Source organism: Trichechus manatus, unplaced genomic scaffold, assembly GCF_000243295.1.
Source record: "Trichechus manatus latirostris isolate Lorelei unplaced genomic scaffold, TriManLat1.0 scaffold00149, whole genome shotgun sequence".
In the NCBI taxonomy this organism is placed as follows: domain Eukaryota; kingdom Metazoa; phylum Chordata; class Mammalia; order Sirenia; family Trichechidae; genus Trichechus; species Trichechus manatus.
In genome coordinates this window covers 2791997-2810049 of record NW_004444085.1, presented here as the reverse complement: position 1 = coordinate 2810049, position 18053 = coordinate 2791997, and the positions used below count along the sequence as shown (strand labels likewise).

The 18053-nt window shown below is 41.3% G+C and overlaps 1 protein-coding gene across 1 annotated transcript in view; it reads right to left on the bottom strand.

Moving 5' to 3' along the window:
- Positions 1-18053, bottom strand: part of ADARB2 (adenosine deaminase RNA specific B2 (inactive)) — a 296491-nt gene that overhangs the window by 260089 nt on the left and 18349 nt on the right. The window contains exon 2 of the mRNA XM_004385891.1: positions 10247-10333. Within this exon, the coding sequence (XP_004385948.1) occupies positions 10247-10333 (87 nt within the window). The remainder of the gene's footprint in view (positions 1-10246; positions 10334-18053) is intronic.

Genomic DNA, 18053 nt, shown 5'->3' with positions numbered 1-18053 from the left:
GTAGTTCTAGTGCCTTTTCTTCTACTGGAAAGTCATCTGGTGTCTTATTTTGGATGCCTGCTGGAACCATCCTGTCCTGTTTTTGTAAATGTTTTGATATTGTCTGCTGTCTTCGGGGCACTCAGTAGTTATTCTTCTCGTTTATTGATTGTATATTTGTTTCATTCTTTTTTAAAAATTTGGCTATGTCTGAGCAGGCGGGCTGTGTGTTCTTTGTTGTTTGCTTATCTCTGGGCACGATACTTTTTGCCTCCTTCTCCAATTGGCAGCGTCAGTTGCTCAGATATGGTATAGCAGGGCAGGTCTAGCTGAAGAGGAGTTGCTGGGATGGGTTGTTTGTGGCACTTACTACAGACACCAGGGCGGGTCAGTAATCAGTGCAGGGCAGGTTCTGGTAGGCCGTGCCTATGCTGCTTGGTGGTGTGATGTTAAGCGCACAGTGCAGGTAGGCAGGATACGGGGGGGTGTAGACTGTGATGTGTGGAGCTAAGATGGGTATGGGAGAGAGGAGAGAGGAACAGGAGCCAAAAACATACAAACAAACAAATAAGAGTGCTATGGGAGCTTACCGTTGGAGTGGAGAGATGAGAGACTATGAAATGGAGAAAAAGGGGAAGAAAAAGAAAAAAAGAAAAGAATGAATAAATAAAAATTAGAAAGGAAAAAGAACAGCAAAACTCCCAGGGATCCCAGCGGGCAGCTAGAAGGTCTGGGGAAGCTGTTCCCAGGTGTTGATGTACAGCCTGGCTAGGAGGTATAGAGGTATTCAGTGCCAGGTATCCAGGGGACAGGAAGAGAAGGAAGGTATAGAGAGACGAGAAACTGAGTAATGAGGAAAAACAAAAAGTGAAAAAGAGGGAAAAGAAAACAAATTTAAAAAAGAAGAACAAACAAAACCCCCCAAAAAACAGAAACAAAAAAGAAAACAAACCACAAAAAAACAAATGCTCTCAGGGATCCCTCTGCACGTGTGCGCAAGCTGAGGGGGTAGGTCCCAAGCTGCACAGCAGCGCCCAGCCAGAATGGGCTCCCAACTCAAGAAAAGAAAAAGAAAACAAACGAACAATTGAAAACAAACAAACAAACAAAAGCCCTGGGATCCCACCAGCGTGGCAGCACGGACCGGGAAGGAGTTTCACACTCGAACAGAGCTCCACAGCCCCTCAGGAAGAAGTAAAGATGGTGCACGGAGCCAGGTATTTGAGCAAAAGGAAGAAAAGGTGGTGAGAGGTAAGGAAGAAATCAAAAGAAGTGGAAAAAAGCAACCCCAGCAGCCAACAAATGGCACTCAGTGAGTCAGCCAGTGCAGGAGGGCAGAATCCAAGCAGCTGGTGCTTTCCGGCCAAGAGACTGTGGCTGAGGGAAGCAGAGGAGGCCGAGTGGGGGTGAAGAAGGATGGGTGGTGGGAAAGTGTATATCGCCGTTTACCGGTTATTCTGTGTCCTGCTCGAAGCTCCGTGAAGCTGCTTTCTCGTACTCACTATTTGCTGGTCTCTGATAGGAGTCCAATATGGCGGATCTGTGCTGCATTAGCTGATAGGGGATGTCTGCATGTATGTCTCCTTGCTCTCTGTTCTCTTTCAGTTTCTTATTCCATTTGGTGCTTGGCTGAGCTCTTTATCTCTTCATTTGATGTTTAGGATTTCAGGATTGCTGTTTTTCTCTGCTGGCTTAGTTATTTGGATCTTTGCTGTGGAGGGATGGCATGGTGCTTCTGCCTAGAGTGCCATGTTGCTGGAAGTCTCCCAAGACAGACACTTCTTAAGACTAACTTGTTTTTGTTCAAGCCCAACTTGTCTGCCTGCCTTCTTTGTTTGCTGAACTCACCCCCGATCAATTTTTCCAGAAATTCCAGAACACCCAAGAAAGAAGGGGAAACATGTCTATTTATCTCTCACAGTGAGCCTGGTTGATATAGTCATATGGAGGTCACATTTTTGAGGTTCAAAGATTTTTGTGCTGTGTCAGAGAGCTGGGCATACCATCTTGAAAATGACCTATCCACAGTTCTGTTTTAATGGCCATTCAAACAACATTGTCTTCTCCACAACACAAACCAAACAAAAATCCATCTCTACATCTTTTCCTTTTTCTTGCAAGGCAAACATTGTTGCCAAAACTTATCAAGTACTAACTGAACATCAGTAACTTTGCTAGGTCTGGAGGCACACAAAAAGGAAAGAAATAATCTTTGTCTTTGGGAGGCTCGCTGTCTAGTGGGAGAAACCAAAACAAAGCAACAAAAACCTGATGCCTTCCAGTCAATTCTGACTCACAGTGATCCCATGTGTTACAGAGTAGGGCTGCTCATTAGGGTTTTCTTGGCTGTACTTTATGGAAGCAGATTGCCAGGTCTTTCTTCTGAGGAGCTCCTGGGTGGGTTCAGACTGCCAACCTTTAGGTTAGTAGTTGAGTACAAATTGCACCACTCAGGGATCTTAGTGGGAGAAACAGGCATTTGTAATCCATACAGTATGAGAAGTGCTGCGGTGGAAGGAGGCAGGCTGGTCCCTGGGGGCAGGAGGAGGCACCACCTGGTCTCCTCAGGGAGTGTCAGGGATGGCGCCCACAGGAGAAGGTTGTGAGCAGAGGCCTTGCCTTTGTGAAGCAGCCTATCCCACCCCCACCCCCGGCTGTGATTCTGCTTAAAAATACCTGGAGCTTGGTTATCGCAAACCTCATGCAATTTGCCAGGTCCCTGCTGGAGTTTTGCTATAGCAATTCCAAATAATCTTTTTACATGATTCCTACTATGATTTTACAAAATTTCCATTTTCTTCTTCCACAGGAAAGGTATTAAGTAAGTTACATCTCCCTTCCCTGGCCCAGGAAATTATTATTTTTCTCCATTTAGTTAATAGGTTCCCATGCTCAACTGTCATATATAATAACCCAGAGATAAAAAGTTTGGACATCAAGAAAGCTCTTATTTCAAAATACAGACTTTAAAAGGTACTTGAGTATGCTCATCAGTATGGTGGAAACTAAACACATAAGGGGTTGTTTGTATCTATAACTGCTGACACATTTTTCTTCATCCCGTTTCTTTTATAGGCCCAGTCCTCCACTCCTTGGCCCTTTGTGTCTGCGTGTGCACCAAACCACACATGGAAAAGTCTGTGGCTGAGGGGAAGACAGGGGCGCTCTCTGAGTTTTAGGAGAGCCAGATCTGGTCGTGTGTGCCCTTCACTTCACTGGTGCCTCTCGTCTCCTCTGAGCTCTGTGGGAACTGCCCACTGTGGGTGTGTCTCCTACAAACCTGTCACTCTTGATCCCAGTGTACTCCCTTCTGGGCCGACTCTCTTTGGTGTATGCTCAGGAAATGCTAAGATAATTTTAACTTGATCTCACACAAACCTGGCTAGGACAAATCTGCTTTTCCTCGTGTTTGTGTCGGCATTGGGTTCAAATGCTTTTGAGTCATTTCCTCTAACACTGACTCACCCAAATGTGAGCCTTTCTGGTTTTTACTTGTTTGTATTTTGTTTTAGCTGCCTAGGCTGACTTTCTCTCCGAAAGCAGTCTCCAAGACTTGTGGAACAGATTCGTGAACTTGGTTATTTGTCTCTAGAACACAGTGGTTCTAGGCTTTGTGTTCTGTCACACCTGGGTTCCAGCCATGTGACAGGGGCACAATACAGAGCTTTTCTGTGCCTGAGTGTTCTCCTTAGTAACATAGTGTAAGGGAGTCCCTGGGTGGTGCAACAGTTAATGCACTCAGCTGCTAACTGAAACACTGGTGGTTGAGTCTGCCCAGATGTGCCTTGGAAGAAAGGCCCGGAGATCTACTTCTGAAAAAATCAGCCATTAAAAACCCTATGGAGCACAGTCCTACTCTGACATGCATGGGGGCATCATGAGTCAGAGTTGACCCGAGGGCAACCAACAACAACACAGTATAAAAATACCTACTACACAGGGTTTATTGTGAGAATTAACACAGATGATGCATGTACAACTCAACACAATCTATCAAATATTTTAGGCAGTCAAAATGTATGTATTGTTACTATTATGATTATTTATTGCTACCAAATAGTTGTATTAGTCAGTTCCCATTACCTCTTAAGAGCAGAGAGGAAAGAACAGCATCTTACTTCCTAGGATTCTCTGAGGGCTCTGGGGTTATAGCATTTGAGGAACCCACAGGATAAAAGTAATCTATTTTAAAAAATGTATTTGTTGTACATTTGGAACAACTCAAACTTAAGGTTCATAATAGGACATAAGAATTAGTTAATCATTTAATTCTACTCTGGAATTCATTCTCCCAAATAATTGTTATTCTTGCCAGTCATAACTCATAGACTCCTAGTGTGCTAGAGCTGGAAGTAGCCCTGAAAGAAATTCACCTTCTTAGATTAGCGGCCTGACTGGGAAAATAGCATACTAAAAGCCCACTCTGCAATAAGGTTCATTTAAAGGTTAATCTGTCCCTCTGCGCTATACCAATTTTCCAATTTCTCTGTTTCTCCTTCTCTCATACACAGTCTCCATCTCTCATACACACAACCACACACTCACAGAGATACAGATACACACAGTCGTCTATATAGGCACACAAACAGACACACACCATGACTTTTCAGCTGTTTTGCACACACGGCTTATTTAGGTGGGTTGAACTGGTTAAAGCTCCTGAGAGTCAACACTCACACAGGCAGGGCAGGAAGCCACTGATCCTTGCCAGCCCCAGAGGGCTCCAGCAGGAACAGAGTGCCTTAGTGTATAAAATAACCTAAGTGTATGTGTGTGTCGGGTGGAGGTGGAGAGAGGTATTAACCCTGCCAGAGAATGCTAGTTAAGCAGACACGGAGCAGAATGGTATAACTGATCTAATTATATAAACTGGATGCTCCCACCCAGTCCCCCTTCTCTCCCCCACCAGGGCTCACACCACAAACTTCCCCTGATTTGGATTCCAAAGGCTTTTCCTTAAAGAAACCTACATCCTAAGAAACCACATGCTGGTGCCCTAAGTGGCATGTTGCATATTGCTCCTGCCTCAGCACACTGGTAAATTATACTTTTAAATATCTTAAAATGAGATATCTGTTAACTGTGGCTTTTATAAGGTCTTTGCAGGCGACATCAGATTATCAGTCACACATGTCCTTCCATTGTGGAAATTGGAAGAAAAGCAGGCAAATAACTTCAAACTACATTAGATAAATACCATAAGCAGCCATAATAGAACAATCAGGAGCAATCTGAAAACCGCTGAGCACTCAAAGAAAATGTCTAAGTCAGAGGGACATATATAAGGGAAAATGCAAAATGAAATTATTTCCATTCTGCCTCTCTCACTCATTGTTTGTCTCCTGAGCTGCATAAGTACATTACCTTGTTTCACAAAAAGCATCAGCAAATACAGTGCTAAATTTAGAGGTTTAGCACTTAGGGAAAGAAAAAGCAAAATTCTGTATTTACATGGCTGTGGTTAAACTTTTAGTTTTCATGCAAAATGTATTCTTCTGAATTTTTTAAGTTTGATTACATAGATACCTTCTATTTGTGTATTCTGCCATCAAACAAAATGTGGAGAAACTATGTGGAGAGTTTGTGTTTTGATGTGATCTCATTATCATCAACCTGACTAGTGTGAAGACGCTACTGTTCACCCGTGTACTTGCTCACGTTCACTGATATGCATCTGTTTCCTCTGCCGTCTCCCTTTCTGGACCAGCATCCTCAGCCTGGTCATTATGAACACCACACTTCCCCTCAACAGTTGTCATCATTGAGAGCTTTCCAGAATGTGAATGCATCACTAGTAATGACACTGCCTGTGTCTGCAGGTCAAGAGGGCCCTGGAGGACTAGCCATCCAATATGCCACGCTACATTGGAAGAGATAATATTATCACTGGTGAAGGTGATTCTGTTGCCAAGCAGTCCCCAGTTTTAAAAAAAGAACAATCCTTCCTCTACATAGGACAAGACCTACCAACTGGGGAAAGGCAGGCAGTCCTGGGTTCTACACTCACATTGGAAAAGCTTCTGGTACATATATGTTATGGATTGAATTATGCCCCCAAAAGATATGTCAAAGTCCTAATCCCTATACCTGTGAATGTGATCTTGTTTGGAAATTGGGATTTTCTTTTGTTATTAGTTAAGTTAAAAGAGATTACCGGACTAGGGTGTGTCCTACTCCTAATCCAAGTGGCGTCTTATTAAAGGGGAGAACGGCCATGGACACAGAGTCACATGCAGGAGGAAGACATCACATGAAGATCCATCTACAAGGCAAGGAACACCCAGAAACCCACAGGGCTCCAAAAAGCTGAAGGAGACAAGGGAGAGAGAGCAAGGCCCTGCTGATGCCCTGAATTTGGACTTCTGGGGTCTAAAACTGGGAGACATCACATTTCTGCTCTTTAATGCCAGCCACTTCGTGGTATTTTCTTATGGCAGCCCTAGGAGACTAAAGCCAGACAGGGTCTGGAAAAGCATAAAAGCAAAAGCTTGGCTTTAAATGCCTGGCACGCTAGAATGCATAAAGGGGCTTGGCAGCCACATTGGCTTTCTTGATTGGGTTTACTTAATTTAGCAGGGTCCTGGCATTTGCTGCTAATACACTGGCTGACCACGGAGAATAGCTTTCTTTGATCAGGCTAGGCAGCAGGAAGAAGACGGCCTCATTTCACAGACTGATCACACACGATCTGGAGGAGGTTCCTATACACGTGTGTGACCGAGCATTAGCTGATACGGCAAGGTAGGTGAGCACTTCCTGCCATCAGTCTCCTGCATGCAAAGAACATAGACTTTGCAATCAAATGGCCTTGGTCAAATGTATGGGCATCTTGGCCTACTGCTTATGTGATCCTGGTCAAATTAAAATCTCTGGGAAAGTAGTAGGCGGAGAAGTGATGGGACCAGGATGGGCAGGGATTCACTCACTTTTCAGTGTTGGAAGAAGAATGTCTTTTAGAATTAATAGCTTAAGGCAGAGAAATCTTAAAAACATAGCATTGTATGATAGATTCTTAGCAGCCAAAACTTACTCTACTGATTATTGGCCTCCAGGTTGGGGACCTTTATAAAGGCCCACCTTCTCTCAGATTGAGTTTCCTGTCCTGCATACCTTTTCCCTTTCCCCTAGCTCTGTGCCTTTGAAACTGAAGGACCTCACAGCCCCAGTGACAAATAGTGATACATGCAGAAGGGGGGTACAAAGAATTTAGGGAACCATGGGGTAAACATGGCATGTCTGCTTAGATCGTCAAATCCCACTCAATGATGAGAAATGTAAAATCGTTTTTATTGCGATACCAACCCAGATATATATTTTGGGATGGAATTGCAGAGTCACATAATTTAAAAAAAATATAAAACATGAGACTTCAAGGCAAATTCATTATTTGCCTCTACCACTCCATCCTTCCTTCTTCCTTGCACATGAACAGTTATGTACACACACACACCCACACCCACACACCTTTTCAGGGGAGTTGGCAATCACCCTTTTTCTACCTTTCAGTGACATCTGGATAGCAAACAGATAAGACTGCATTGGAAACAAAAGAACCATTAAGGCAGGCATAATTAATTTTGGTGGGGGGCAGTGGTGGTTCAGTGGTAGAATTCTCACCTTCCATGCAGGAGACCCAGGTTTGATTCCTGGCCAATGCATCTCATGCAGCCACCACCTGTCTGTTAGTGGAAGTTTGTGTATTGTTATGATGCTGAACAGGTATCAGCAGATTCCAGGCTAAGACAGACTAGGAAGAAAAGCCTGGTGATTAACTTCTGATAATCCACCAATGGAAACCCTATGTATCCCAACAGTCTTATTCGCAACTGATTTATTGTACAGGAGGTTGCCAGGAGCTGGGGGCTGATTCAATGGCAGCTAACAACAACAATAACAATTAATTTGGGGGTCTGGCTTTGAACTTTCGCTGAAAATAGGATTTATTAAGTAAATTAACAGGATACATTGTGAAAGGGATGATCAATCCACCAACGGAAAGTAACAGTTTTTAAGCATTTTAAAAGCTTTTATTATAATTAATAATTAAAAATTATTCTTATTGGTAAGTTTCTGCCTAATAGTCAGTAACCTGATTTAGGGGGAAATAGCTTTAATTACTAGTGTTAGCTAACTTGATTGAGCTATATTCAATTGAGCTAAAATGTTCTCAGGAATTATTTTATTCTCCCCTCAATTTTATGATTTAGGTTCTATTACTGTCCCCATTCTACAAATGAGGCCACTGAGTCTCTGAGAGGTAAAATGAATTGCCTGAGATGACACAGCTAGTAAGTAGTAGAGCTTAAGACTTAAATCCAAAAGTCTTGACCACCACAGTAGACAGCTTATACTTTGTTAACAATCATTCTGGAGTCACAAATCATTACACTGTCGTGGTGTTGGGAGTAGGACAGAGGAGAAGCTTGTGTCTTCCAATAACCTCAAAGGTAAAATACGATAACTTTTCAAAGGAGTGAGGCAGTTTATTCTTCAAGGTCTTGGTTCTCTGGTTTCCACAGAAAGGTGGCTACTGCATTTCTGTAAGTTAAAAATGGTTTACTCCACTCCCAAAACATTCTCTAACGTTTTCTGTCTCTTATTTCTTTTTCACCTGAGAGAGACTAGATAGAGCCAGAATTAGAGCAGTTAGAGGGGAAAAGGAGGAAGAAACAGTAAAATTTCCATCCTCAAGATGTTTATCCACGTGCCTTATCAAATAGCTTGTCCACAACATCAAATTCAGCTTTGTGTGTGTGTGTTATATGCTTTTAACTTTCTCTCTTTCTCTATTACTTTTTTCTAAATTTCTCACTTCATTATTAATAAATTGACTAATCTGGAAATTTTCCAATTCAGATTGATGGAACAGAAGCAATCATTTGTCAAAGTTTCACTTCAATCCACATGCTTTGCTGAGGAATGAGCCCTGAACTGGTAGTCCAGAGACTCCAGTTCTTTCCCAATGTTGACTTTCTCTTTATCCTCTACTTCCTTCCCACTTCCTCATCTGTAAAATGAAGGAACTGAATGAAGTTATCACTAAGATTCTCTCTGATTCTGACATTCAATGATTTAATGACTTTGTTTTTGTAGCATAATCCAGGTCAATAACCTCAGCTTCCAATTATGTTAATTCTCTTTTTTATATTGCTTGGGAAGGGATTGTTTATGAGGTATATTGTGTTTCTTAAAAGCTGATAGAAAAATAGACAATATTCCAGAGCAAGTGCCTCCCATTGTTTCTTGTCAAACCAACATTCCTAGCGACTGCCAATCAACACCTTGCTTCCTCCCCATCCCACTACAAGCACATTCTTAACTCTTTTTGGCTGAAAAGGAGCCCATCTGTTAGATGACATTAAAATGCAAAGAGGTGTTTATGTGGTTTGGTATGTTTCATCCCTCTCTTTTAAATGCTTGGCAATATATTACAAACGAGAGCATGACTCATGCCAAACACTGCTAGGATTCTCTCTCACACAGACACACTCGCCCCCCACACATATACCACACACATACACACACTGCACACGTCCCCCACACAGACACAGATACACTGTATAACACACACCCCACATCATATACCCTACACACACATACACACACACCCACTTTACACATACACCACACAGAGACACACGTATACATACCCCCCCCACATACACACTAACCCCCACACCCTACACTCACACCCCCTACACACATACACCCCACACACTGCTACACACACACATGGACTAACACTACCATACATTCTACTCTGTAGTCTCCTAATAGTCTGAACAGCAAAGACTGTTCGGGTCCCCTTCCCAGGCCCACGTGCGGTCCTGCATGACACTGCTTTGGTGTTTCTCCGGTTTCAGGTGCCAGCAATGCTGAGTCTACAGGCAGGCACCAGTCCCGCTTTTCTTGTTAAATATTGTACAAACTGTGCTCAAAGAGACTGTGTTCATTTTCCTTCCTTTTGATTATCACTGTTATTTAGTTTGGAGGGAAAAACAAAGGGAAGAGAGGAAGGAAAGTCCAAGAGAACTGATTTACTCCCCACACTCCCTGGAGCCCTGACAAACCGCGCAGCCTCCACTGAGTTTCCTCCCTTCCAGCATGGAAATTCCAGGTGAGAATTGACGGGATTCCAGGTGAGGAGGGGAGTAGAGCCCAGCCAGCTGTCCACCCCCCAGGTCCCTTTGGGGACACGTGGGAAAACCTCCTCCTCACAAGAAGCCTAGGCCTCCCTCCACTCTTTCAGAGAAGAGGAGCTGCTTACTTAAATTGTCTTCATCTTCTGTGTTTGTGGCACCAGGGCTTAGGTACTTGAAGGGAGCGATGAAGGTTGACAATATGCTTACTTTGTCTGGAAAGAAAAAAAGAACAGGAAACGTACTTTTGACACAGAGTTTCAGAAAAACTCACTGGTTTCATATGTTCTTATTACTGATGTGTTGGACAAGGAAGGTTGAAAGATCATTTTGGTTTCAGCCACTTAATTCTGGCTCAGTCTTTTATTGAATTTCTGACAGCATTTTATCAAATTCCTCTCTCCACTCAATTTTAAACTTAATAATTTCTATCTTTCTTCTTTTCTTATTTTTGGCATTTCCCCTCCTCTTGTTCCCTGTCCCTTAAAATGTTTAAGTAATTGTCCCCAGGGTCTTAACTTGCATCTGCTTACAAGATGCTGAGCAGGAAATAGCCTACCATATTGAAGTTCTTTTCAGAGAGGAATCTAAGGCAGTTTTTAAAAAATCCACAATTAAAGAATCATGCATATAAACCCAAGACTATTTTTACCCATTAGTGGAGAATTTGCTTTGTGGGCTTGAAGCGCAAGGGGAAAAAAAAAAGATTTATCATAAACAGTAGCCATGTCACTTTGTGAAGGTTTGAGCAGAAGTAGACGCGGGGAGAGAGAAGCAGTAGGAGGAGGAGAAGAGAACAAAGGGAGGACTGAGAAGGCAGTAAGGGCAATGGAGGCTACTCTGAATAGTATTTTCTGGAAATAGGGAAGTATAACTGAAGCTGTGAAAGAATCTGTGTGTTCTTCTACCCACAACCTCTAAACTGTTTTTTTACATAATAGTTTATGATGGCAAATAAACCTGTTGCTGTCCAGTCAACCTCGACTCATGATGACCCCATGTGTATCAGAACAGAACTGTGCTCCGTAAGGTTTTCAAAGGCTGATTTCTCAGAAGTAGACAGACAGGCTCTCTTCCAAGGTGTTTCTGGGTAGACCGGAACTGTCAACCTTTTGGTTAGCAGCTAGTGTGTTAATCATTTGTATCACCTGGGACTCTGCTTAAGGTAGCAGGGTAAGTAAAAAGGTAAGGCTAATCAAGCATGCTGGGGCCTGGATGCCTCTGAGTGCACAGCATTGTGCTGGGTACATCAGAGAGTGTGAAAACGGACCAAACTAGGACATACCTCAGGTGACCAATAAAGTAGGAGTTTTTTCATGGTCTCAGCAGTTCTCTCTTAAGCAGATGAGTAAGGAATTGTAGGTCGGGGATACTATTGGGAAATTTTTTTTTTAAATGACTAATAAAGGGAGCCAAAAGAAAAGCTCCTTAATTTAGAGATTCCCACCTACTAAATTAAACCACGGAAGTTAGGAATATTGCCCACAAGTAGGATTTCCTCCGATGCAGCAGAGGTCCCTGCCCAGATACACACTATATGGGAGACCCCCGGGGTTCTCAGAATTTTGCTTCTCAACTGTACTTCCTGGCTCCCCTCAAGCCTGCACAATTAGTTAGACTACATTGTGAATCGTGACCATATATACTGAAGAGATAGTGATACTGGAGCCATAGAAATACTTGGCAAATGCGGTACAGGGTTGCAATAGAATAATTTCCTATTATTCCTACTGTTTCTTAAAGTTGTCCAGGGTACTTAGTCATCGTGTGTTTGGTTACTTTGCTATGGAAGATGCTTTCTATCTCTTTCTGAAGCCATCAACATATGAGAGTAGAGTTTTTTTAGTGAGGTTGCTATATTTACATTATACTATTTTGTGTCTTTTTCTGTCAGAAAAGAGAACTGTTAACGTCGTGCTTCCATTTCGGCACTGTGATCTAAATATGACTGCTTGTGGTTTCACGCTGACTGGTGGTTTTATACACAGTTAGCCTTCAGGAGTCCAGACCTATGGCCTGGAACTTGCTCTTTTTTTGTCACTGAGCCTGTTTTCTCTTTAGCCAAGCTTTCCAGAGGCCAGTAGAGTTCACACTTGACTTTCATTCAGGAGCCTGTTAACAGTTGCTGTTTCCAGTATGAAAAGACAGCAATATAAAGTTTGCTCAAAGACAACAATAAACAAACATAAAATGACTGCTCCTTCCTCGTTTTATCAAACAATAAGCCCAGAGAAAGATTTGCTCTTTCCCCAAACCCTCACAGCCCAAGATAATTTACAACAAGAGAATGAAATATCTTGCCTGAGTTATAATTTCATTAAGGGAGCCCAATAATGTTACACAAAGAGTGTGAAGCTCAAATGATTTAGTCAGGAGAATCGCAAAATGAAATTACATTATTTCTAATAAAGCAGGGCTACCAGTCTAACACCCACAAAAATACACCAAAGCATTTCAGAGTTTACCTTAGCAAAACTGTGAAACATTTAAAGATTGTTTTAGATCCATCAAAGTTCTCCCTTTCGAGGGTTGCCATATTTATCAAAGAAAATGTGAGACACCCAAGTATTGTGTGAGTCATACATACACTAAAAATTATTCATTATTTATCCGAAATACAAATGTAACTGGACATCCTGTATTTTATCTGGCACCCCTATCCTTCTTACGCCTACCAACTTCTCTTTTCTCTAGTGCAGTATAATTCAGAGTTCATGGACCAGCTTAAACAACAAAACAGAAAACCAACAGTCGCTAACACTTACTTGCTTAATAAGTACATTTGAAACGATGACTATTATCTATTAGAACCACTGCTTCAGAAAAGGAAAATATTTTAACACAAAAAGCACATAAGCTCGGTGGGAGAAACAATTGTCTCTAGGAAAGGACAGACTTCATCTTTCCAATGTCCTTAGAAAAGGGGTGAGGAATTATTATTATTATTTACTTGGAAAAATTACAACAAAATTATTTGATGTCAATGCCTTTTTTGGTAGTTGTTTCCTTGACAGAACTTTGTTGGTTTGGGCATCTACATTTAATTGATTCAACATGAGTAGAGCTCCAGTGGTCTAACTGATTATATTATTTTGTTTTTATCACTGTCACCTTTGGAAAAATCTAGTTTCATACAGGTTGCTGATGAAAAATGGAGGCCACACTTTTATTTTTCTCAACTCTGAACATTTTGGGTATGCTAGAGAGGCTGATAAAATTCGCTGTTTCCAACTGCTTCCTCACCCTCTCAGTGTAAAGTCTAGAAGAAGGAAGCTGGTGACAGGCCAGTTGTCTTTCTGGGAGGATTAGCTAGAAGGGGGTGGCTGGGATCTCCCTGCTCCTCAGCCCTTCATATCTCTGACTACACAGCACAGGCTCAGACTATCCAACATGAGATCACTGGGAATTGATTTGAGAGAGCGGTAACAGACGTGGCCTCGCCCTGGTGTAAGACAGTGCCTGGTGCACCTGCCCTCCCTCCAGGCAAGACTTATTTTCAGGAAAGGCCTAATCACCATTATTCATACAGCATGACCTTTTAATCCACTACTTACATGTTCCAGAACACTTGCATTATAAACCTTATTACTGATTGCAGAATTAATGACTTGGCCCTTGTTGAAATGATTTTGTATATTTTTAGAGCATGTGGGAAGTATTTTCAGGGTAAGGGGCCCTTTCCTGGAACCCTATGAGATCACATAGTGTAGTTTGATCTGCAAAACAGAGGTTCTAAAATTATTATTATTAATATTTTGGTAATTACAACAGTTTGGGAGAATGTCTACCCTGTCCTAGGGCTGAGAGAAAGATCACTAACTGGAATAACTGTTAAGGATTTAAGGTTTTCTCATTATCTTAATCATCTGTTTAGAAATGAAAATGTCCTGAGTGAATTGTTTATTTAATGTTTTTTGTTTGGGATGAGGATTACCTTTGAGAATGACTAAAACTGTGGCTCCTCTCCCCTGAAAAATACATATGGATATACCAATAATTTTTCATATAATATCAGGGACTCATGGGTCCTCTGAGGTCTTGATTTAAAGGACTAAGTGTTAAGAATCTATGGTTAAAGTATTAAGTGTTACTATCCTCAATTTGCCAAATCCCAAGAACTACACAAACCAAGGACAGCTGGTTACCTGGTTATTAGTTACATTGTGTAATTACCAATGACATGACTTTTTTTCTTTTAAGTATATGTTCTAGCTAAAGAAATTAAGACATTGAGAAGTTAAATGGTATGCCCAGGGTTAGCTATAAGGCCCTGGGTGTGTTCCTATCTACCCAGCTGTGGCTGTCCTCCTTTTTGAGCAAAGGCTACTTAAGAAGCTCCTTATCTATCAGTATTCACTAGAGTAGAAGCTGCTCCTTGAAGTTGCTTCAAAGTCCCTGGAATTTTTTCTTTACCTTGTCTTTGATAAACTTTATTGAGTCTCCCAATGTTACAATTGTCTGTAAAATTAGGAGAGTAGCATCTGCTCTGCTTCTACAGCCACAAATAAAAGAATAGCGCACTAAATACTTTATGATCCTAGGACAAAAAGCATTGAAATTTAGGATATGGTTAATATTTAGTAGAAAAATTACATAAACTTTCTCTAGAAGTAATCACTCACAATGTATTCATAAAAAAGTTAGCAGCGGTAGATAAAAACCCAAGGAATAGACCAGCTGAGGAACACTATTCATGTGAAAAGGGAGAGCTAGTTCTCCACCCTTCCCAACTCCAATGACCACGATTTGACACCACTGAGCAGAATAACCTGCAGTAATTTCTCAGTTTTATCTTACCATTTTCTGATCTATTTAGATGAAGAAAAGACTGTAAATGTAGCATATCCCCCTCCCCAAAGCGAGCAGAAAAGAGATGAGTGTGTTGAATGATCCCAAGCCTACATCTTATTCCGAAAGAGAGTAGAAGGAAGAGTAATTAACAATGAGTGAACAGGCCATGATAGAGTAGCTAGCATTTGACTAGCTGTCTCACTGTAAACAATAATAAAACTGGACAAAATATATGAAGCAACTGTTTTCAGAGGCTGGATAACAAGCAGTGGATTATTATGATCCCTGTAAAAAAGGATGACTGTGAGATAAGTCCCACAATTCCCCAAGCTTCCTACCTGGAGCAACTTTATAATAGCTGTAAGGTTGAGTTCAAAAACAACACAACACAGGGGACATCTAGCTCAATTGGCATAATATAGTTTATAAAGAAAATGTTCTACAGCCTACTTTGGTGAGTAGCATCTGGGGTCTTAAAAGCTTGTGAACGGCCATCTAACATACTCCACTGGTCCCACCCCGTCTGGAGCAAGGAAGAATGAAGAAAACCAAAGACACAAGGGAAAGATTCGTCCAGGGGACTAATGGACCACAACTACCACAGCCTCCACCAGACTAAATCCAGCACAACCACATGGTGCCCAGCTACCACTATGGACTGCTCTGACAGGGATCACAACAAGAGGTCCCAGACGGAGCTGGAGATAAATGGAGAACAAAATTCTAACTCACGAAAAAAGACCAAACTTACTGGTCTGACAAGAGACTGGAGAAACCCCAAGAGTATGGCCCCCATTTAACTCAGACTGAAGTCACTCCGAAGGTTCACTCTTTAGCCAAAGACTAGACAGGCCCATAAAACAAACAATAATACACATAGCTCAACCATGTATATGAGACTAAATGGGCACACCAGCCCAGGGGCAAGGACGAGGAGGCAGGAGGGGACAAGCAAGCTGTATGAATGGAAATGGGGAACCCAAGGTTGAGAAGGGGAGAGTGTTGACATGTCATGGTGTTGGCAACCAATGTCACAAAACAGTATGTGTATTAATTGTTTAATGAGAAACTAATTTGCTCTGTAAACCTTCATCTAAAGCACAATTTAAAAACACACACACACACAATATTAATAAGCCAAGATGATAAAGCTAAAAGCTCGTAATTCTGAGGATGACTAGAATTTGAGGGCACAAAGAAGCTGCACATAGAGGGAAATGGCTTCAGAGAACTCTGTGCAATTCTCTTAAGACTTTGGTTAAATAGTAAGCTGCACATGACCAGTGGAGACTCTGTAAGGACTGGCAGAGAACAGCTCTGAGAGAGCTGTGAAAATTCAGGAGTTTGCACAGTTTTGAAAGACATAGGCATTGTGATCAGGCAGAAAGGGGATACTACACTGACTACCCTGGGCATTTAATCAAGATCTTAGAAAAATCATGTCTTGGCACTAGAATACTTGAGTTCTAGAATTAAAACTACTCTAGGCATTTTCTAACAAAGATTTAAAACAAGCTTTGAAAAGATCAAGCTGACTGGCCAGTAAATTCACTGTTTGTCAGACTAAAACTAAAGAAACATAACAAAACCCAGATTCTCAACAAAACAGTATTCACAATATCCAGCAAATACTAATAATAGTAATAATAATAAAACCAAAAAAAAAAAAAAAAAAAAAACAACCAAAACCCAGTGCCATCGAGTTGATTCTGACTCATAGCCACCCTATAGTACAGAGTAGAACAGCCTCATAGAGTTTCCAAGGAGCACGTGGTGGATTTTAACTGCTGATCTTTTGGTTAGCAGCCATAGCTCTTAACCACTACGCCACCAGGGTTTCCAATAATAATAAATATAGTAAAATCGCTAGACATAGAAGTAGGAAAATGGGACCTATAATCAGCATAAGCAAATACAGTCAGCTTGAAAAGATGCAGAGATTACATAGATGTTGAAATTAGCAGATAAGGACTTTAAATAGATGTTATAAACGGATTTAAGGATTTAAAGGAAAATGTGACATAATGAGAAAACAGGAGAATCTTGATAGAGAAATGGAAACTATAAAAATTAAATAAATGGAAACTCTAGAACTAAAAAATGCAATACTTAAAAAAGGTCACTGAAGTGCTTAACGACACATTGGATATTGCAGAAGAAAAGATGGGTATATTTGAAGGCAGGGCAATAGAAACTATCAAAACTGAAGCAGAGGGAGAAACAAAAAAAAACTGAAAAAAAATTAACAGAGTCATCAATCTGTTGGACAATTTAATAATTGGAGTTCAAAAAGAATGAAAAGAAATATTAAGGTAGAACAAATTTTTAAAATTATGGTGAAAATCTTGCCAAATTTGTTGAGAAACATTAAATAACAGATCTAAGAAGCTCAATCAATCTGAAGTAGAATCAACACAAAGGAAGCTATGCCAATGGACATCACAGTCAAACTGCTGAAAACAAGACAGAAAATTTTCAAGGTAGCTAGAGAAACAAGACATATTGCATACAAAGAAACTATGATCGAAATGACACAACGTATCTTTATATTTCACTAAAAGACTATTAACTTTTTTTTTTTTTTTACTGTTGTCATTTAGATGAAGTTAACATATCAAGTTAGTCTCCCATACAAAAATTTATCCATACATTGTTCTGTGACCTTAACTGCTCTTCCCATACTATGACAGAACACTCCTCCTTTTCACCCGATTCCCCATAACCATTCAACCAGCTCCTAACACTCTCTGCCTTCCCATCTCACCCCCAGACAGAAGCTGCCCATTTAGTCTCTTGTATCTACTTGAGTTAAGAGGCACACTCCTCACGAGTATCTGTTTATGTCCCACAGTCCAGTCCAATCCCTGTCTGAACAGTTGGCCTCAGAAATTATTTCAGTTCTGGGCTGATAGAGAATCCAGGGGTCATGCTTGCCGGGGTACCTCCAGTCTCAGTTAGACCATTAAGTCTGGTCTTCTTACTAGAATTTGAGTTCTGCACCCCACCTTTCTCCTGTTCTGTCAGGGACTCTCTGTTGCTTCCCCTGTCAGGGCAGTCATTGGTGGTAGCCAGGTACCATCTAGTTCTGGTCTCAGGCTGATGAAGTCTCTGGTTTACGTGGCCCTTTCTGTCTCTTGGGCTAAT